At 39.0% G+C, this 22,242-nt stretch overlaps 1 protein-coding gene across 1 annotated transcript; it reads right to left on the bottom strand.

The window, feature by feature from the left end:
• Nucleotides 1-17,348: 17,348 nt before the first annotated feature.
• On the bottom strand, nt 17,349-22,007 carry LOC107630463 (cinnamoyl-CoA reductase CAD2). Its single transcript, XM_016333601.3, has 6 exons — nt 21,748-22,007; nt 21,490-21,659; nt 21,210-21,401; nt 19,339-19,501; nt 18,637-18,823; nt 17,349-17,638 (listed from the first exon to the last, which is right to left on the bottom strand). The coding sequence occupies exons 1-6, from the start codon at nt 21,866-21,868 to the stop codon at nt 17,494-17,496; spliced, it is 978 nt and encodes a 325-aa protein (XP_016189087.1). The 5' UTR covers nt 21,869-22,007; the 3' UTR covers nt 17,349-17,493.
• Between the last annotated feature and the right edge of the window lie 235 nt (nt 22,008-22,242).

The following is a 22,242-nucleotide window of genomic DNA, read 5'->3' as shown; positions in this document are numbered from 1 at the left end:
AAAGTAGAATTCATCTTATGGGTGAAAAATTGCATACATTGGAGGTGGTTCATCTTGGTAATAGTATGGAGGAGGTGGTTCTTGGAGGTGTTGAGGTTGGAATAGTAGTGGTTCTATGTGTGGTTCATATGGCTCAAAAGGTGGTTGGTATGATTGATATGGATTAGGGTCATATGAAGGTGTTTGATAGAAAGGGGCTTGTGAGTGTGGTTGAGGATTATGTTGAGGATGAGATTCATAGGCATATAGTGGTGGTTGTTGATAATTCACAAGGATGTCCACCATAGCTATTGGATTGGTATGCATTAAGAGTTGGATTATACCTATAAAAAAACTGGAGGAGGTTGTTGCCAAGAAGGTTGATCAATCCCTTGAGGCTCCTCCCATCCATGATTGTTCCACCCTTGATGCACATCCTCATTGAAGCTTCCATTTCCTACAACATAATTGTAACCACACTCGTAGCCAAAGTGATGAGAATTCATAGTGAAAAGGGAAAATAAAGGCAAAATCTATCAAGAAGTAATGTAATAAAGTCCTAAAGCTAGAAAAAACTAACAAGCAATCCAAAAATCAAGCTATTCACAATATTAACATATACACAATAACCAATAACAAGCACACATTTGCAATTCTCCAGCAACGGCACCATTTTGATGAAGCAATTTTTGTTGGTATAGAATTTCACGATAAATTCTTGTTGCAAGTATAGTTTCTAAACCAACAAAGAATCCTCAATCAAAAATTTGTTTGTCACAAGTACAAACCCCAATAAAAATAACCGAAGTATTTAAACCTCGGGTCATTTCTCAAGGAATTGCAGGGAAGTATGCTCAATTATTGGTTATGACAAAGTGTTTTGGGGTTTTGGAGTAAGAAACAAGAAAAATAAATGGCAAGAAAGTAAATGAAATCAAATAATAAAAAGGTCTTGGCAAGGGTTGATGGTTAAGGATCTTTATCCTTGTTACTAACCACAATATGATAATTGCAAGGATTAATCTCATTAAGTCATCCTCTAACAAGTGAAGGAAAGTCAAATGAGCTTTATCAATCCCAATCCATAAGTCCTAGCCACTCACTAATTAACTTAGTGAAAGCTAGTGTCAATGGATATCAATTATCAATCATTTGGACATTAGCAACTCAAGTTCACCTAAGTTACCATCATAAGCCAAGAACACAAAAATCTACTCTAACATCCTTTCAGGCATTTAATCAAACACTTGGAAGGCATAAAAGGAAAGCAAAATAAAATTGCAAGAGATATAAATCTAACACTACCAAATGCAAGAAAATAATAATAACAAAGCAATTAAACAATAAAGAAAATCAAACATAAATTGCATTAAAAAAAATAGAAGAAACAAGAGTGCATCAACAACAAAGTGAACAAATACAAAGAGTAAAATACTAAACTAGGAAAGCAAAGGTAAAGGAAAAAGAAATTAGAAAGGAAAAGTAAATCAAAGCATGAATTAAACCTAGATCTAAGAAATCCTAATCTACATATAACCTAATTCTACAGAGAAGAGAGAGCTTCTCTCTCTAGAAACTAACTAAAGCATGCTAAAAACTATACTATGTGCTCCCCCCCCCCTTTGACTCCTCTTGAATTTGCATGTAATAGGCTCATAAATGACTTGGATTTAGGCCTGGGAAGCTCAGAAATCGCCCCCAGTGTTTTCACTTTAATGAGGTCACCTGCGAGTTACGACGCGTACGCATGGGTCACGCGTACGCGTCGCTTGGTAATTTACTTCCCACGCCTACGCGTCATGTCATGCGTACGCGTCGCCATGCGACTTCATCTTCACGCGTGCGCGTCTATCACGCGTGCGCGTCGATATGTGCACTCCAAATCCTTGATTTTCCATGATTTTTCCACTTTACATGTTTTTCTCTTCACTCCTTTGATCCATTCCTAGCCTTTTCAACCTGAATTCACTAACAAACACATCAAGGCATCTAGTAGAATCAAAGGTGAATTAAAATTAGCAAATTAAAGGCCTAAAAAGCATGTTTTCACTCTTAAGTACAAATTAGGATAAAGTCATGAAACCATGCTATTTCATTGAATAAATGTGAGAAAATTTGATAAAATTCACTCAATTGAGCATAAAATGTACCACGAAATAATGGTGCATCAACTACACCTCATTCTACTATTAGAGAGACACCTTTCCGACTTGCCTATGGCATTGAACCCATGATCCCCATTGAGATCAATGAACAAAGTCCAAGAGTGAGATTTTACGACGAGGTCGGTAACATTCAAGCTCACAAGGAAGAAATCGAATTGCTCCCGAAGTCCGTGAACAAGCCCAGATAAGAGAAGCAGCGTTGAAGCAAAGGATGACGAATAGATACAACAAAAAGGTCATCCGAAGAAACTTCGCCTTAGAGGACTTGGTTCTTATTAGAAATGACATCGGCACAAACAAATCGGGTGAAGGGAAGCTCGCTGCAAACTAGAAGGGACCTTACAAAATAATTGAGGTCCTAGGAAAAAGGTACTATAAGGTGTCCGATCTGGGAGGATCAGAGCTTCCTAGGTCATGGCACGCTTGCAATATGAAGAGATATTACAGCTAGAAGCGAACCTCACTCTCTGGTGTACTCTTTTTCCCGACTTCATGATTTTTTCCAAAAAAAAAAGGTTTTCCTAGAAGGGGTTGTAACGAGGCATCACAGCGAGGGCTAGGGGGCAGAAATTCCTACCCCTTAGTAGCAAAATCATCCTTGTAAAGTCATATTACATTTAGTAATAATATCTCTCTTTACATTATCTTTAAAATTTCCATTTATCTTTATTACGATACGCACTGACTTAAGCTAAAAAAATGCAAAAATCTGTTGACCGACCTACGTGGTCGGCAAGATAAAGCAATGAGGTACAAGTTAGTGTAAAAATGTTATAAAAGTCGATCATAACAAACTCAGGCACAATATAGCTAACGACTTACAAGTCGGAAAGCCCGAGTAGAGTAAAATGCATCACAAAAATAACCTAAGTTATATAAACGATTCAAATAGGCAAAGCAAAATTGAACATACGAGGTTAAAATAATGGAAAAATAAAGAAATACGAGAATTCCTTAGGGAATCAATGATAAAAGTTTTTCATAAAGACTCTGCCAGAGATTACTCAAAGAAAAGTTTTTCAGAGCTTCAAAACCTTCACATAGTTAAAGCTCTCAAAACAAAAGCCTTTTATGAAATTTTTGTAAAATCCTTAAAGTCATTCAACAAAACGTAAACGTCAATAATAAAGTAACTACTTTGTTAAAGGCCTTATCCAAAAAAAGGCCAAAAACAAAAATTGTTGTTAAGATCCTATGAAAATGGGTAAAGTGTCAGAAACCTTCGACACAAATATAACAAACAAATATAAAAGAGAGTTCATAAAAAGGGCCCACAAGCCGGGCCATGATAGCTTCAATTAATGGGGTTCAAGAAGGGGGTTCAAGTCGTTGCCAGGAGAGGAAGTCGGGATTTCAGCTGGAAAAGTCAGAGGGTCGGAAGGATCTCTTCGGCATGAACGGCCAGGGCCTCACCTGGTTGAGAAAAAGAACTCGGCAGGAACCCTTCCATCTGCTCAACCCCAGGAGGAGGAGATTCAACAATGCGCTGCCCACGAGTCTTTAAATCAGAATTGGTCTCAGGACGAGGAGGAGAAACTATCTCTCCATTAACAACCACTTTATCGGGGTGAAGGGGAGAAAGGTCCAAGTCAGAAGTAATCACTCCGACTTGTTCCTTAAACACCCTAAACATCTCTTCAGAACTCTCAACAACGGAGTCCTCCAAGTCCTGATAGGCCTCCCGATTCAGGTCCAGCTGTTTTTTCAGATCAAGATTATCTGAAAAGAGCCTAACATAATTTTGCTCAGCCTTCTTCTTCAACCCCTCAGCCATCGCACATTGTCCCATTAATTTTTTTCCCTCTCCTAGAGTTGGACAAGCTCTTCCTTCAACCAGGCATTCTCCTCCTGCAACCTCTTCTCCTCTTTCCGATACAAGACAATCCTCCTGTTCATACATCAGTTTCGAGCTATAATGGACCGGGTTGGACGACCTCTTAGAAGGTTGGCCCATGACCGACCTCTTAAAAGGTTGGCCCATTACCGACCTCTTCTCAAAGAGGTCGGCCAAATCGCCAAAGGAGCCCAAAATGAAGGAACACAGCCCAATCTAAAGGCAGCCAAAGCAGAGGGTTGTCAACACAAACTTAAAGCAAGGCGTGATCCAGAAGGCAAGGATAGAAAACCCACACTACCACTCAAAGGAGGTCAGACTAGGAAGTACCAAACCTCTAGAAAATCTGCGAGGATTGCAAAGCAATGAAGAAACAAGCCAGACAGATGCTTGAGCACAACTTCCCCAAAGAGATCGAAGCTCTGAAAGCACGATCTCATGGAAAGGTCTGAACTCAAGCAGGGGCAATGTTCATACATCAGTTCGAGCTATAATGGACCGGTTTGGACGACCTCTTAGAAGGTTGGCCCATGACCGACCTCTTAGAAGGTTGGCCCATTACCGACCTCTTCTCAAAGAGGTCGGCCAAATTGCCAAAGGAACCCAAAGCAGGCCCAAAACGAAGAAACACAGCCCAATCTAAAGGCAGCCAAAGCCCAAAAAGATAAAGGCGGTTCCCCTAAAAATAAGATGATTTCACTCAAAGATAAGATAAGATAAGATAACTATCTTATCTCCAGAGAGGTCACTCCTTACCATTATAAATACACTGGAGCACCCAAGTATAACTCATATTCTGATTCTACTAAAAACCTGCTTAATACCCTTGCTAACTTAAGCATCGGAGTCCCTTGCAGGTACCACCACCCTCCGGTGACGAAGGATCAGCAGCACCACCAAGTCCAACAAGTCGGACACGGTGACTCTGGCCGCCATCAACAAGTCGGACACAACAGCTCCGACAAGTACAGAAGATCTCGTCCGAGATCGACCTACAGTTTCAGGTAACCCTCTGAACATTGGCGCCGTTGCCGGAGAACCTGGAAGTCATCCCATCACCATGGCGGACGACCATGACAATGATCACAACTCTGGTTTGGTGGACAGAACGCCAAACAAAGACATAGACGCCACCTCCAAAGACACACCTCAAAACGGGGGAGATAAGCAACCCCCAAACACAAAAATTTTGGAAACTATCCGTGAGCAACAAAATCGCCTTGAACAGCTGGAACAAGAAGCTGAACATCTACGGGAAGCCGAGAGGGACCTTCGGAGGGAAACTAGGTGACGTCGAGAGTTAGAAGACAACCTCCTAAAACTCGAAGCCAACTTCAAAACAAAAACCATCCAGCTTGATCATGAAGATAGCCCCCACAAAGATCAAGACCCATTCACCAAAGAAATCATGAAAGCTAAAGTCCCAAAGGACTTCAAAGCTCCCGACATGACCCCGTACGACGGCATATCGGATCCAAGCCATCATCTCAGTAAATTCAGAAGCAGAATGTATCTCACTGACGTCTCGGACGCCATTCGATGCAAAGCCTTCCCAACAACCTTAACAAAGACAGCAATTAAGTGGTTCGACACTTTACCCCCCAGATCCATCACAAGTTTCGATGACCTGGCCAAGAAATTTCTTGCCAGATTTTCCATTCAAAAGGACAAAGCCAAACATGCCCCAAGCCTATTAGAGATCAAGCAAGGAGATCGGAAAAGTCTTCGCAACTACATGGAAAGATTCAACAAAGCATGTCTGGACATACAAAGTCTTCCAATAGAAGCGGCCATCATGGGACTCATCAATGGCCTAAGAGAAGGACCTTTCAGCCAATCAATATCCAAGAAGTACCCAACATCTCTAAACGAGGTTCAAGAAAGGGCGGAAAAATATACTAATATAGAGGAGAACTCCCGATGGGGAGACAGCTCAAAAACCGGATTCTCCTAACCCATCTTGGGACAAGGATAAAGAAAAAAGAAGATCAACCCGGAGAGAAGCCTAGAAAATACCACAATTATACCCCTCTTCGGGTGTTTCTTGTGGATGTCTATCGAGAGATATGCAACACTGAGAAGATCCCACCACCTCACACCAAAGAGGTCGGATGAGTTGAAGATCCACCTCACACCAAAGAGGTCGAATGAATTGAAGGTCCACCTTACACCAAAGAGGTCGGACGAGTTGAAGGTCCACCTCACACCAAAGAGGTCAGACGAGTTGAAAGTCCACCTCACACCAAAGAAGAGATGAAGGTCCACCTCACACCAAAGAGGTCGGACGAGATGAAGGTCCACCTCACACCAAAGAGGTCGGACAAGTTGAACATCCACCTCACACCAAAGAGGTCAGACAAGTTGAACGCCACCTCACACCAAAGAGGTCGGACAAGTTGAACGTCCACCCCACACCGAAGAGGTCGGGCGAGTTGAACATCCACCTCACACTGAAGAGATCGGACGAGTTGAACGTCCACCTCACACCCCTGAGAGACATGTTCATATGATAAATGGAGATTCGCAGGAGGAGGGATCTCTAAGTCATTTTGCAAAAGACACCTCAAAGAGGTATAGTAAGAAAGGGAGAGAGGTTTTGAAAAGGACAACGGAGTGCAAACAAGCCTTCCGAGATTTCAAAAATTCTTAGGGCAACCACCCATTCTTACCAGACCACGCGAAAGTGAAGAACTCATATTATACCTCGTAGTGGGAAGTCGGGCAATAGCCTCAGTCAGAGAAGACGAAAGTGGGCAACAACCCGTCTACTTCATAAGCAAAGCTCTACGAGGGACCGAACTAAACTATCAAAAGATAGAAAAAGTTTGCCTACTCACCTCTCGATAACTCCACCCATACTTTCAAGCTCACACTATCAGAGTTCGAACTAACCAGCCCATAAAAGGCATCCTACAGAAAACATACTTAGCTGGAAGAATCCTACAGTGGGCAGTTGAGTTATCCGAATTCGATCTTCGATATGAAGCTCGGACAGCCATCAAATCACAGTATCTGGCCGACTTCATTACAGAGTACACTGACACTCTGGGAACTCCCACAAAATTGAATCTCTACGTGGACGACTTTTTAAACAAAACCGGGAGTGGTACAGGTGTAATTATAGAAAGCGATCAGGGAACCCAAATCGAGCTAAATAACCAAGCTGAATACGAGGCACTATTGGCTGGTTTAAGGCTGGCTAAGAAGGTAGGAGCTTACCGTGTCCAGTGATTAATAAGTAGTCACCTCACAAATAGAAGGGAGCTACCAAGCTAAGGATCCCACCATGAAAAAATACCTTGGGTAATTCGGGGGACCCTAGACAAAATCAGAGAGCAACTCGGACAATTCGGGGGATATGAGGTCCGACATATACCTCGGGAACAGAATGCCCGAGCTGATGCACTTTCAAAACTAGCCAACACCAAACCAAGGGGCAATAATAGAAGCCTCATCCAAGAAACACTGCAAAATCCATCAACCTCGGAGGAAGAAAAGGTCCTAACCATATCAGGTCAAGGTCGTTCCCCCGGAATCAAGGAAGGAAAACAAACGCTCTCCTCAGGGTCCGGCGACACCAACTCATAATTCTTCTCCTCATCCCTATCCCTACAAATTTTATGGAACCTCCTAAGTCGCACACAGTACTCAGGGTCAGCCACAGTAACACGCATTTAAACTATGAAATCCAGCCAGTCAGACATGCCGTCTGGGATCCTAGTAAACATCTCATCAATGTGTGAAGAGAAGACATAGGTCAACTATGGGGTTACTACCAAACAACTCGGGAAAATAAGGAAACAAATCGGATAATAACAGCAAAACGTCAGGTGTCAGATACAACAGTAAAAGGGAAACCCCAGGACTCACACGAAAGTCCAGGGGCACCCTTTGGAAGCAACAACAGAGCAAAAACCCAAATACAAAGTCAAAGCTTTACATCAAAAGCATGCTAACTTCCACATTGCCCCACCAGAGAAGCTCATCAGTGTAATATCACCTTGGCTGTTCGCAAAGTGGGGCGGACTATTTCCCCAAGGATCGGGGCAAGTCAAGTTCCTCATTGTAGAGGTGGATTACTTCACAAAATGGATTGAGGCATAGCCCCTAGCTAATACCACTGCTCAAAGAAGTCGGAAATTCTTGTACAGAAATATTGTTACAAGGTTTGGGGTTCCTTACTCCATCACCACAGACAATGGCACTCAATTCACGAATACAGGTTTCAAGAAGTTGGTGGTTGACTTGAAAATAAAGCACCAATTCACATCCGTAGAACACCCACAAGCCAATGGACAAGAAGAAGCTGCCAACAAAGTCATACTAGCTGAGTTTAAACGGAGACTACAGGATGCAAAGGGAGCTTGGGCTGAAGAGCTCCCCCAAGTCCTATGGGCATATCGGATAACTCCACACTTCACCACGGGGGAATCACCCTTCCGATTGGCTTACGGAATGGAGGCAATGATCCCAGTAGAGATCGAAGAAGGATCCCCCAGAATGATCTTCTACAATGAAGAGGTCAACTTCCAAATCCAAAGGGAAGAACTCGACCTACTTCCAGAAGTCCGAGAAAGAGCTCAGATTAGGGAGAAAGCATTAAAGCATCAAATGGCCTCAAGATACAATCAGAAGGTAATCCAGCGAAGTTTCGCCAAACAACAATCTCATCCTAATCTGAAATGACATCAGAACAGGTCGGTCAGGAGAAGGGAAGCTAGCAGCCAACTGGTAAGAACCATACCAAGTGTTCAGAGGTACTGGGGAAAGGTCACCACAAAGTGTCCGACCTCGAGGGGCGAGAGCTACCAAGGTCATGGCATGCCTGCAACCTAACAAGGGCGTTAGGCCGAGATCTAAAAGATTGCCCAACCTAGAAGGGTAAGCACTAACGTGCACACACTCTTATTCATATCTTACTTTTATTATTTAAATAAAGTTTGCAGATTTCCCAAAAAGTTTCCTACCAAGACGCATTAATCTGAGCGCAAAAATTCACTGCCTGATCACGACAAGGTCGGCGGGGTGAAAACCAAATTCACCGCCCGATCACGATAAAAGTCGGCAAAGATGAAAGCAGAATTTATCACCCGATTTCGACAAGGTCAGCAAAAAAGTGAAAGCAGAATTCATCGTCCGATTTCGACAAAATTGGCTAAGATGAAAGTGATAAAAACAGATTAATGCAAGAAGTTATAAGAAAGTAAATCCATGTATAGAGGCCTGACGAGGTCTGAAACAAAACATGGATTGCTAGAAATAACTTAAAAATGGACCGACATAAAAAAGTCGGACCAGTCGACCATAATAATCAATGTTATAAAAAGTAAATCCCTGGAAAGAGGTCTGGCCAGCCCTAAAAAAAGAGGATTACTAGAAATAACTTAGAAGGGACCGACATGATGAAGTCGGCCCAACAAAACTACAAAAAATTATAAAAAGTAATCCATAAAAAGAGACCTGACAAGGTCCAAATAAAATGGATTACTAGAAATAACTTAGAAGGGACCGACATGATGAAGTCGGCCCAATAAAACTACAAAAAGTTATAAAAAGTAATCCATAAAAATAGACCTGACAAGGTCCAAATAAAATGGATTACTAAAAATAACTTAGCTCGGACCGACAAGAAGAAGTCGGACTAACGAAAGCTACAGCTCGGACCGACAAGAAGAAGTCGGACCAACGAAAGCTACAGCTTGGACCGACAAGAAGAAGTTAGACCAACGAAAAGCGTGCGCTAAAAGGGACATAGCTTTGCCCAAAAAGCCACGGCTCCACGACAAAGCTATCAAAATTGTTCAGACTAACAAAAAAGTGTTCTACGAGAACACTAAAAAGTCGTCGGACAAGTTAGCCCCAAGGACCACCTTGACCAAGCAGAAAGTGGACAAAACCAGAAAAAATCAAAAGAGGTCGGACAAAAAAGTACCGACACTCTACAAAGATCCACAAAAAGGGACAAAGACATCTCGCAAACGGCCAGAGGAAGGCCAGGAATGCTTTGCTGAAAAGTACAAAGTCTTGAAAAAAAGACACTACTTAAAAAGGCAAAAGCACAAATCAAAACAGCGCTAAAAAGTCATCCAAATAAACTATAAAAACGTTCCCCATCGGAACACTACCTAAAAAATTGTTGGATTATGACTAAAAAGCCCGAGCAGTGAAGACAAACAAGTCGGAAGAAAGGCTGAAAAGTCCTCTCAACAAACTAAAAAGGGCAATACCAGACTCGCACAAGGAGAAACTACTCAAGATCGACCAAAGTCAGGATGCTTAAGCACGACTTCCCCAAAGAGATCGAAGCTCTGAAAGCACGAACTCAAACAGGGGCAAACTCGTACAGGTCGACGTCAGCTAAGAAGAGGCGCAAGTACGATCTCAAAAAAGAATAAGCCAAAAGGTTGGGAAACAACTTAAAGCTCAAATGTGCTTAGCTAAAAGAGATACAACTCCGCTCAAAGAAGGCACAATCTCAAACAGGGCTACGAACGTGATTCGAGACTAAAAAAGGTTCTATATAAAGAACACTAAAAATTCATTGGACAAGTCACTAAAAGCCCGAATATCAAGCCGCAAGGATAACTTCGCCAAAGCAGAGGGTTGTCAACACAAACTTAAAGCAAGGCGTGATCCAGAAGGCAAGGGTAGAAAACCCACACTACCAGTCTACCACTCAAAGGAGGTCGGACTAGGAAGTACTAAACCTCTAGAAAATCTGTGAGGATTGCAAAGCAATGAAGAAACAAGCCAGACTGATGCTTGAGCACGACTTCCCCAAAGAGATCAAAGCTCTAAAAGCACGATCTCACGGAAAGGTCTGAACTCAAGCAGGGGCACTGTTCATACATCGGTTCGAGCTATAATGGACCGGGTTGGACGACCTCTTAGAAGGTTGGCCCATGACCGACCTCTTAGAAGTTTGGCCTATTACCGACCTCTTCTCAAAGAGGTCGGCCAAATCGCCAAAGGAGCCCAAAGCAGGCCCAAAACGAAGGAACACAGCCCAATCTAAAGGAAGCCAAAGCCCAAAAAGATAAAGGCGGTTCCCCTAAAAATAAGATGATTTCACTCAAAGATAAGATAAGATAAGATAACTATCTTATCTCCAGAGAGGTCACTTCTTACCATTATAAATACACTGGAGCACCCAGGTATAACTCATACTCTGATTCTACTAAAAACCTGCTTAATACCCTTGCTAACTTAAGCATCGGAGTCCCTTGCAGGTACCACCACCCTCCGGTGACGAAGGATCAGCACCACCACCAAGTCCAACAAGTCAGACACGGCGGCTCCGGCCGCCATCAACAAGTCGGACACAACAGTTCCGACCAGTACAGAAGATCTCATCCGAGATCGACTTACAGTTTTAGGTAACCCTTGGAACACCTCCCTTCAAGGTCCTCTATGAATTTTTGAGAAGCACTCAAGGGAGTTTTGTCAAAAATATCAAGAAGAGAAGTACAGACCCCGGCGGTCCGAATCCCCCCCCCCCTCCGAATCAGAAACTGAAGATGATTTCGAAGGGAAGTATTATCCATAGAAAATTTTATGAATGGAATGATGTGCTTCCTTGCAAATTTTGGACTGTCAAAAACAACCTCCCAGCAATAGAGGAGCCGGTCTCCGAGGCATTGCGTTTTTTCTTTTCAGGTTATGTAGAGGGTTGAACCGGGGGGACAGGGGAAGGAAGAGGAAGAGGAGAAGCAGTAATAGGGTTTACCAAAATCGGCCTGGAAAAGGAGGCCCCCAAGCCAAACCCATGGGGGGAAGAGTGTTGGAAGCTCTGATTTTTTGGGCATCAGCTAGGGCGCGGGCCTTCCTTTTTGCCTCTTGCACCTTCTAATAAGCAACGCTCGACCCACTTTTTACCATTTCTAGAAGGAGGACCAAAATTAATTAGCATACACATCAGACAAATATATACAAGTCAGAAGATATCAAAAATGGCTACAAAGAAACAAAAAACTACCTAGCTGAGTCTGCACAAAACTCGGAGAGCCAAGAAAAAATTTTTTGGTATCCAAGTTTGGAGCCCACCCCCAAACCTCTCGGAAAAACTCAACAATGGCCTCCTCTACCTTGTCCAAATCGGCTAGACCATATTTTTCTACAGGGGAGGTCTCCAACCAGTACAGTGGAAATCGGAGCTCGTTATTGTCGTTTAGAAAAAAAGGGAGATGGCCCTCTACAGCCTGGATCTTGAAGAAAAAGTTTTTGAAATCATGAAAGGATTTATCAAAGATGGAAAATACCTTCCGACCTTGAATAGCTCGGAAGGATACCCACTGTTGTTTATTATTCAAAGTACTAAATAGCTTTGTCAAATGAAAGAGATAGAAAAAGATCTTTAAAGAAATCAGAAAATCCAGTTCTCGGCTGACAAGCTGGAAGATCTTGATGAAACCCCCAGAGTTGGGATGAAGCTGGGAAGGAGCTACTCTACAATGAGACAACACCTCTACCTCAAAGTCGGAGAAAGGGAAGGTAACCCTTAGTCGGGTGAATAGGCAATCATATATAAAGATAAAATGAGAATCAGAATCAGCAACCCTCCCACAACAAACCCAATCCTCAGGGTCCGGAGCCACTAATTCATATTTGGGCTCATCATCGTCAAGACTACAAATCCTATGGTGCTTCCTAAGTTCAGTTATAAAAACATCATCTACTAGGAGATGTTCAGATAGGACGAAAGAATCTACCCATTGCAACAAAGCCTCAGGAACACGGGAAGACATTTTCAAAAATAAGGAATGTATGTGAAGTTGATAAAACCTACATTGGCACAAATAAAAAGAAACCATCAACCAGGGTTCCAAGACAAAACAGTTCTTTTAAGGTAGATAAAGAAAACAGTCAGCAGCGGTAAAAGAAACGACTTTTGTAAAAGGAAAAAACAAAAATCCCAAAAGTTTCTCTCTACAAACAACAAAAATGCATCAAAGATATACCCAAAACTCCCCTCCTGGCATACAGTATACCAAAGTAGAAATAAAGAAAATACGGCAAGAACAACAAAGGAAAGCAAGATAAGAAGAACTAACCTCCTTTGTAGAGTCATAAAAAGAAGAAATTCCAATAGCAGAAGCGGAGCACCCACGAGCGAAAAATCAAAAGGAGCTTTGAGCAAGAAAACGAAAGAACAGGGAAAAGAAACTTCAAAGAGAAGACGAAAGAAAATAAAGAAAGAACAGAGAAAAGTATTTATAACGTACCAGGGGCATAATAGTAAAACGACGCAATCATTAAAGAAATGCGCAATTACCAATGTAACTGCCCCCACGTGTAAATGCAGAACCTAAATGGACACAACGATTGATGATTCAAAATCACATCGGTTTCCGAAGCGATTGGAAAAGATCGACCTCGGCGCCTCCGAGCTCCAACAATACTCGAATCCAATCCCTTAGCAAAGAGATCGGACTCGAGTAGGGGCCTTGTTCATACTCTGCCCCAACACAATGGTCTGGCCCAATCAATACAAAAAGGCCCAAGCCAAAAGGTTGGCCTTCACCGTTCACCCGACCTTCCCAAAGAGGTCGGATTCAACAATAGCTGGGAGATAACACTTATGTACATAAGTAACAGCCTCCTTAAATCTCTCACCCACTTCTAAAAGAGATATCCTAACAACCCCTAGAAAAATGAGACAGATATCCACCACCAATAGTGGAACTACTCCAACGATGGTTATTGGCTCATCACCTATAAATACACTGACACCCCTCAGGTATACTTAAGTTCCAATATTCTAAAAACCTGATTAACTCCTTGCTGACTTAGGCATCAGAGTGTCATTGCAAGTACCACCCCCCCGTTTACCAACACACGTACAAAGCAGCTCGGATAGAGACTCCCAGGCGCAACCAAGTTGGAGTCCACGTTCCTCACCGTTTGGGCCTTTGATCCAAGCCCAATCATCCGGTTCTAGGTAAGCCCCGGAACAAAAGTTATGATTGCCCTTCATGATTTTTCCAATTTTATCTATGAATTTTTAAATGTGCAAAATAATAATAATAATAATAATAATAATAATAATAATAATAATAATAATAATAAAGAAGTATGTCACAGTAAAAAAGAAGCACATCACCAAATAATTTATCATCCGAATTATATATGAATCAAATCAATAATAGGAGGGCTAATACCAAAAAAATCAATAACAGGACTAGAGACTTACAAAATCTTTCTTAAATTCACAGAAAAATCGTTTATATTTGTGTAACATATAAAATAATTACCATATTATTATTATTACATTATATATATATATATATATATATATATATATATATATATATATATATATATATATATGGTTTAAAGTAATATTTTTTAATATTTGGTTAAATTGTTCTTATATTTATTTAGTTTTTTTTTTTTTGGGACTTCCTCTTAGTTAAAAGTATAATCATTATAATTTTTTTAATTATTATCGTTAGGGGTGTTGCAAATCAGATATGACTAAAATTTCAATACAATCCGCACTAAACTCATCAGATCGAATTCGATATCCGCACTTTTTATGTTTGGATCAGATATCAAATATATCCGTAAAATAAAAAATTAAAAAAATTTTATTTTTAAACATATTTACTTCTATGAACACTTTTTATGTTTACTTTTTTTTAAAATTTTTTTGAATTTTTTTAGAATTTTTTTAAAATTGATTAATATTATATATATTTTGTTACACTACATATAGTTATAAAAATTTTATTTATTTCTAATACTTATATTAAAAATAAAAACAAATTTAAATTAGTGCATTTTAATCTATAATATAATAATAATATAGTAATTATTTTATATATCGTACGAATATAAATTAATTACTTTTTTATTTATAAAACATTTAAGAGATTTGAGCTTGTTTTATATATATATATATATATATATATATATATATATATATATATATATTGATGAATGTAGCATATTTTTTTATATAAACAATTTTTAAAAAAATCTAATAATTAATTTATTATCTTTTTAGTTTTAATCCAATTTAAATATTTTTTATTATTTTTGGAAAAAAAATATTTTAAGGAATTTAATAATATGCGATGAGGAACACCGAATAAATTATACAAGAACCAATTAAAACCAAGGTTCTGAAAACCAAGCCGGTCATCAAACCGCTCTAGTTACTGGTTTACTGGTTCGTAGGTTCAACCGGTTCAACTATGGTTGAACCGAAAAAACCGTTTTATAATAAAATAATAGATAAATATAAATAAACACATTAAAACATAATTATAGTTTAATATAAACTTTAAAATATCATCCAAATTAAAAGTACTATATAAACCAGAATGTTATGATCACATTCAAATACAAACTCAAAAGTCAAATAACAAAAACAACCAACAAAACATAAAATGCTAACATCCAAGTTTGTCATCAATCATATTTATTCATATTCACAGTTTTATCACACATTCAGTATTCACAATCCCTTAGCTTATTCAGCAGCACAAAAATTAATTGAATTCAGTGAAACCATTTATCCACTTGAAATGAAAATGGAAAATAAAACACCTGCTCTGAGAACATCAACAACAGCATCCTCTGCTGATTTTGCATACTTCTGATATTCATAAACAGTGGCCACTACATGTTATGATTTAATATTACGAAGGGTACTAGTTATGACCATTAGAATTACTTAGTCTTTAAGAAGTATAGATAAGAGACTTTTATCAATGTATTAAAGGAATTAATGAATTGATATTGAACTTGGTTCAATTTGGAGTTTCTCTCCCTAACTCAAAGCGGGAGTTGTAACATTGGTGCTCTCGTGGAGAGGTTTCTTCCATTTTTCATGGAAAAACAAATAACTCAACAATTTGAAGATACATTTCCAATATTCAATGAAAAAGATGGTTATGGATGTTTAATATGTACTGAGCAATACTGGAATGCTAGAGAAACACCTGAGGAGCAGAGATTCATAGAGGTGGAAAGAGGATTGAAAGGAAAAGCTCTGAGATTGTTTCAGTTATGGAAGGTGCTCAATCCATTTGCCAATTTGGAAACATTCGAAATTGCGTTCTATCATCGCTACCAACCAGATATGCGTCCAAACTTGCCAGAAATTTGCTGGAATGAAGTTGCAGAATGGAAAATTGAGTGGGAAGAGATTAAAGCTAGACTAACGCAACAACAGCAACCACCACAAATCGATCAAGAAGCAACTAAATCTCAGCTATCAGCAGAACAAGACTTGCAGCGGCATCAATAGAAATTCAAGAAAAAAGAGAGGCCGAAATCGATGCAAATTCAGATTCAACAAGCAATTTAGCAACAAATCCAACAACAGATCACAAATTCAATTTCACAAGATCAGTTCACAAATCAACATGTCCGGAATATGAAATTGACAAAGAAGAAGAATCATATTTCAATTTTGAATTTCAACCACAACAACAATAAGAAGAATCAGATAGAAATTGCAGATCAAGCACGAATTCAAGATTCAAATCCAGAAATTCAATAAAAAATAACTCTAAATCCAGAAAATCAAGTATGCTTAGAGACAATTGCAAAGAAAGTAGTAGATCGCAACAATAGTAGGAAAACCATAACAACTTTCAAAGATTCAAGCAGAACCGCTTTTATCATGAGGTCTTCAGCAGCGGCTTTCAGCGGGGGTAACTTCTCCTCTCTCGCAGCTTCGGTCTCTCTCACTTCCTTCCTCACGTGATAGCGACGACGATGGCTTTGCGCAACTCCAACAAACCCTAGCAGCTGCGGTGATGGATTGGCAACGATGGAGGCACGGTGGCGACGCAACAAAAGTTCCCTCCTCCCCTGCGATGGCTGCAATTTTCGAAGGCTGACTTCGCGATGGTTTGTGGCTTAGCAAACAGAGCTAACTGACGTTAGCACAAAGGAAGTTGGGACAGCAGCGGTGACTGGACGAAAGTTGCACTGGAAGCTCGAAGTGAGTCAAACTGGAGACATGAGAGGTGAGAGTGGAGACTAGAGAGGAGAGGAATGGGTCTATGTCTCCATAGGTGACTAGGGTTCTCCTTTGGCCCTTTCAGCATGCAAAACACAGCATTTTACCCAAATTTCAAAAACCGGCCAGGTCATGATTCGGTTCGACCGATCAATTCAGCCAGTTCGACAATCCAACTCCAATTTTCGAAACTGATGGTTTTACTTTTTGTCTGAACCGTATTTATTAGCGGTTCCGATTCGACCAGTTCAACCAACCGGTTCGAACCAATTTTCAGAATATTGATTAAAACACAACACAAAAACATCTTTTAATAAAAAATGAAATAAGTATCTTTATTTAAGTAATCCCTTCTATTATATTCAAAGGGAACTAGTGTGAGCACCAACATGCTAGATTCATATCGACATTACTTCCAAACTTTTATTCCATTATCTGCAACCTGCAGTACAAGTACTATTTCCATTTATTGCATTAGTGTCATGAGCAAGTACATTCAAATACACAACTAAACATTATCTCCTCTACTAATATACGATGAATTAAAAGTTGGCGAATTTCTTTTCTTTCAAGCTTTCGACGGTCTCCTTGAGGCTCACTTCCAAAGGAATAAATTCAAGCCCCAAGCTCTTTGCCCTTTCTTTTGAAACTTGATATGTTGGCACATACGGCTTATCATCGGCGGGCCTGATAACAATGATAATACGGTGATATTATAAAATCAACAAAAGAAAATTAGAATTGTTTAAATTTTGTAAATGTGGAACAACAAAAGTGGACAAAAACATCATATAGAACATGTATGCAATGAATTAAGGAATTTTGTACGAATAGTCTACAAATTAGGAAATTCTTTTAAATATAAATTAGTTACTAGCTTTCAATAAACACATAGTTACTATAAGGTCTGTCTTTTAAGGAAAGAGAGAAATAGAAGTGAGATACAGACCCTTCAACTTGCATAATAAAAAGCACGGTAAGAAAAGGGAATAAAACCTTAGAAGATCAGAGTTATAACACCAACTATTGAGTGTTGAGACACTGCACGCTGAGCGGCTAACAGTAATATCAGAAATCACATGACCTTACAGATTTTAAATTTAACTTTGAAACAATATTGAATTAAAACAAGAGTACTACACCACAGCCCTCACCCCACCGCATCCCACCCCATCCCCATTAAGGGAAAAAAAAGACAAACCAACCAAGCTATGTAATATTGTAGGGCCTCATGTAAGTAAAAAGCAAAATATTGTGCATTGTCATATCACAAGAACTTACGAACAGAATGGACTAGAAGGAGCCTTATATGTGGTATCCTACTAACATTACAACTATTCCCATGCCCATTGCTTGACAACTAACCATCATTCTCACATCCAAAATTCATATAACCTAAATCCAGCAATATTTCAATTTACAAGATTAGTCCAAATTCAATTAAATTATCACTATAAGAACCCCGAGTTGTACTAGTTGTCTAGTTCTAAAAGTTCCGTGCCCGACTTTCTAGAACTTTGGAATTACATTTTAGATAGACAATAAATAAACACTATAATGAAATCAACGACGAATCTTTTAAGAAGTTTAAAGTTTCAATCAGACAATAAAAGCTTCAAAAGAAATTGATTCAGAAAACATGGAATTGTATGCATTCTTAAAGGAAATCAAATAATTAAACATACCTCTGTGGAAGGGGTAATGTTGGGTATAAATCACGTAAAATTTTCACAAGCTCCGAGAAATGTACTACTCTCTCTACCAAACAATATCTCCCACTAGCTGAAGGAATTTCATACGCCTGAATATGAGCATTTGCAACATCTTTCACATTGACCCATCCAAAAGTAGCATTTGGAAATGTCTGTGCACCTGTATCAAGGAGGTGAAGGATTTTCCTCTATTAAGCACATGGAGAGGTCTTGTCAATGGAAAAACAAAAATATTTGAACCACAAAGGAACAACTAATATTCAGAAAATAACTAAATATACAACCAACAAATTGAAGAAATCAATGAAATAACAAGAGAGCAAGTAAAAGAATTGCTGAGACAATTATTCAAGTTAAAAATGTTTAGGACTTTGATTAATAATGAGATTAGGAGAGGGGAATAGGATTAGAATGTATTACATGGGTGAGGTACAGAGGTATTGGTAAGGAGGAGGAGGAGAATATATTCTCAACTCAACAAGTGATATGATTAAATTCACATACTATATATAAACTTTTATAACCCTCCTTCAGATATTCTTTTTCGATTTTTATTTCCAGGTTTTTATTTCCCTTTCTCAATTTGCTTAATAAAAAAGATGTAGTTGACTTAAGTAGTATCAAACTCATTTAACACAGATGAAGCATTGCAGAAACTAGAATTTTCAAAATTACCATTAGTTACATTCAAAACTGCAGCAGCACTTGTGTTAAGTACTGGTTGCAAAAGAGGCCCAATAACCATTGCTGGGTTTATAGTGACGATGTCAATGTTGTTTTCTTTTGCGAATTTCCAGGCAGCATCTTCAGCCAATGTCTTTGAAAGCACATACCACATCTGAAAAAATAAATAATGGTATATGTAAAGGAAAATGGGATATGGCAAGCAAATTGAGCTTCTATAGCATATCAAACAACTATTACATTGGTTGGACACAAAAAGTATAGGGTAAGGAAAGGCTTTCACATAAAAGGTTAGGTCAAACCACAAGCCTCCAGGAGGAATAACAGTGGAAATAGATTATACTACCAAGAGATCCCTTTTGGATTTGAGCCCATTGATATGAATGTGTAGAAGTGTTAACAGGTGTTAAAGAGACTCTTCCTCTCACAAAACCTATCTCAAGTCCAACCTAAGCTGCCAAAAGTTGCTCCACAATAAGTTTTATTAAGGCCCAACTAAATCTAGAAGTTTCTATCAGATTAGTGATTGAAGGTAGCCTTATAATTTTTCATTTCGTGTCAATCAAGATGATAAGTGTGCATGAATTCAACGTAGAACATGAGGTACAACAAAAGCTGAAATTTTGAGAATAATTCAAAGAGTTCATTAAAGAAGTCACAAAGGGAAAAAAATTACAGGAGGGGAAACAAAATGGTGATGTGGGAAGTGTTATAAGGGAGTAATTGGGGTTTCATGGTGAGTATGGTATTGGTGACTGGAATGTTACAGAAAAACCTTATGACATCTGAAACATTGCTTTAAGCTGACATAATTTATTTCTTTTTACTAAGCACACAATCCGATAAAAAGAGTAACAAGGACTACAAAGATACAATGATACATCAAGAGAGAACTTAACACCAAACATAGAGTGGGGACTGTAAGTACCCAGGATAAGTTTAGCAATTAAAATTAGTTCTTGGTGAATTAAAAATGATTTGCCCTTACAGCAAATAATAATGGTGGTGGGAAGACAATGTTCAAAATAAGGTTAACAATAAAATAGAGTAATGCGAAATCTTGACATACCTACAACTGCATAACCCAGAAAAGTATAAATAAGCTAATAAAATACTGACATGAAAGCTGCAGTTAGCCAGGTAAATCCAGAGCATTTGAGGGATAATATCAATACAATCCTTACTCAAGGGAAGAGGAAGTAAAAACAAAATATTTAGACCAATTGTGTTGAAGAATTTTGTTGAATCACATAATATAGGACTTCCATCAAAAGCAAAATACACTACTCAAAGAAACAAAATTCAAACAATTCTTCACTTTTCCCTTAATGAGCAATTTATAATTATTAAACTATTTATGCTACTTTCTATCCCAGGTCAAGAGATTTAAATATCTTGATTGTATTAATCCATAAGATTCAAATGGGCAGCTCAAAGTAGAGGAGTGTCTGACCAAAAAAACATCTTTAAAATTTAAGAGTAAAGTTTATTGGATTGCCACCAGCTATGAACAAAAGCTTAGTATGGCCGAACTGAGGATGGATTAGTGGTCCTACAAGAATGGACAGAATAATGAAAGAGCGCATGAGATAGTGAAACCTTAGTAGGTTTAGGCATATGGGGTGAAGACCAGTCCGGTCAGGAGAAGATGGAAGTTAAACCAGTCGCTAGGGTTTGAAAGAGACCTAAGAAGACTCCCAATGAGGTTAGTTAAGAGAGATTCGAGTATAAATGATCTAATAATACACATAACAAATCGCAACAATGTATCACAGCTATTCCAGTTCTACTAATTTGGCCTAATTGGGCTAATATGATAACAAATTTGAAGCTCAAAAGTGCTTTGGAGACAGAGCAAATACCTTCGACTCCCTACAGAAATCTGGATCGGAAAACCAAGTCTCATCAACTACTACTTCAGGAGTCCGAGGCTTTCCATTATATGAAACTGCAGCCATTGAAGAAGTTAAAACCACACGCTTCACAGACGGCGATTTCGCACATGATTGAAGAACATTTAGGGTTCCTTTCAGCGCCGGATCCAATAATTCAGCCTGAAGAAACACAAAAAGGAAATGCAATGTCATGAAAAGAAGAGAAGAATCAAAGATAGAAATGCACGATAATGGAAGGAGCCCTAACCTGTGGATCCTTGACATCATGATAAAAGGGAGATGCAGTATGAAAGACACCATCACAGCCTTGAACGACGGCGTCGAAAGAACCTTCTTCTAGAAGATTCGCCTTGAACAACTGAAGCCTCTCCTTGGCGCCCTCAAGCTTAGTTAAGTGCTCTACCTTTCTCGGATCATCTGCATGTTTATAAGAGAAACACATTTTGAAGAGAAAAATAAATAAGTAAATAAATAATTAAAAAAAAAAAGTTGTGATGGTACGCACTTGTGTCACGGACGGTGGCCTTGACAGTGTAACCGCGATTAAGAAGAAACTTGACGATCCATGAAGCAATGTAACCGGAAGCACCGGTGACGCACACCAACTTGCCGGCGCTGCTGCTCATTTTAGAATCTTTTCTTCGCCACTCGCTCCTCCTTTGCTGCTTTCTGTGCTTAAGAGTTCGCACCTTGAGTTCAATTGCAAATTTGCAATACTTGACAAGAAGTCACACTTGGGTTCCTTATATAGCTGCAACAAGTGCAAAGTCCTAAACCCCACTTTATGTCTTAACCACTCAGTCACCAATCACCATGACGCATGTGCTTACCTCTATCATTATCAATAGTCTATTTTTGTTCTTCCATTTATTTAGGGTAAGTGTAAAATAAGCACAAATTATTGTGCTTAATGAATGTACTATATTTTTGTAAATTATTGATTTATTAAATATAAATTAAAATATAAAATAATTAAAATATGTATTTATATGTTTTATAT

The sequence above is a fragment of the Arachis ipaensis genome, chromosome B3, assembly GCF_059453495.1.
Source record: "Arachis ipaensis isolate K30076 ecotype BB chromosome B3, ASM5945349v1, whole genome shotgun sequence".
NCBI classification, from domain to species: Eukaryota; Viridiplantae; Streptophyta; class Magnoliopsida; order Fabales; family Fabaceae; genus Arachis; species Arachis ipaensis.
Note: the sequence above shows the minus strand (reverse complement) of the source record. Positions and strands in the feature narration are given on the sequence as shown.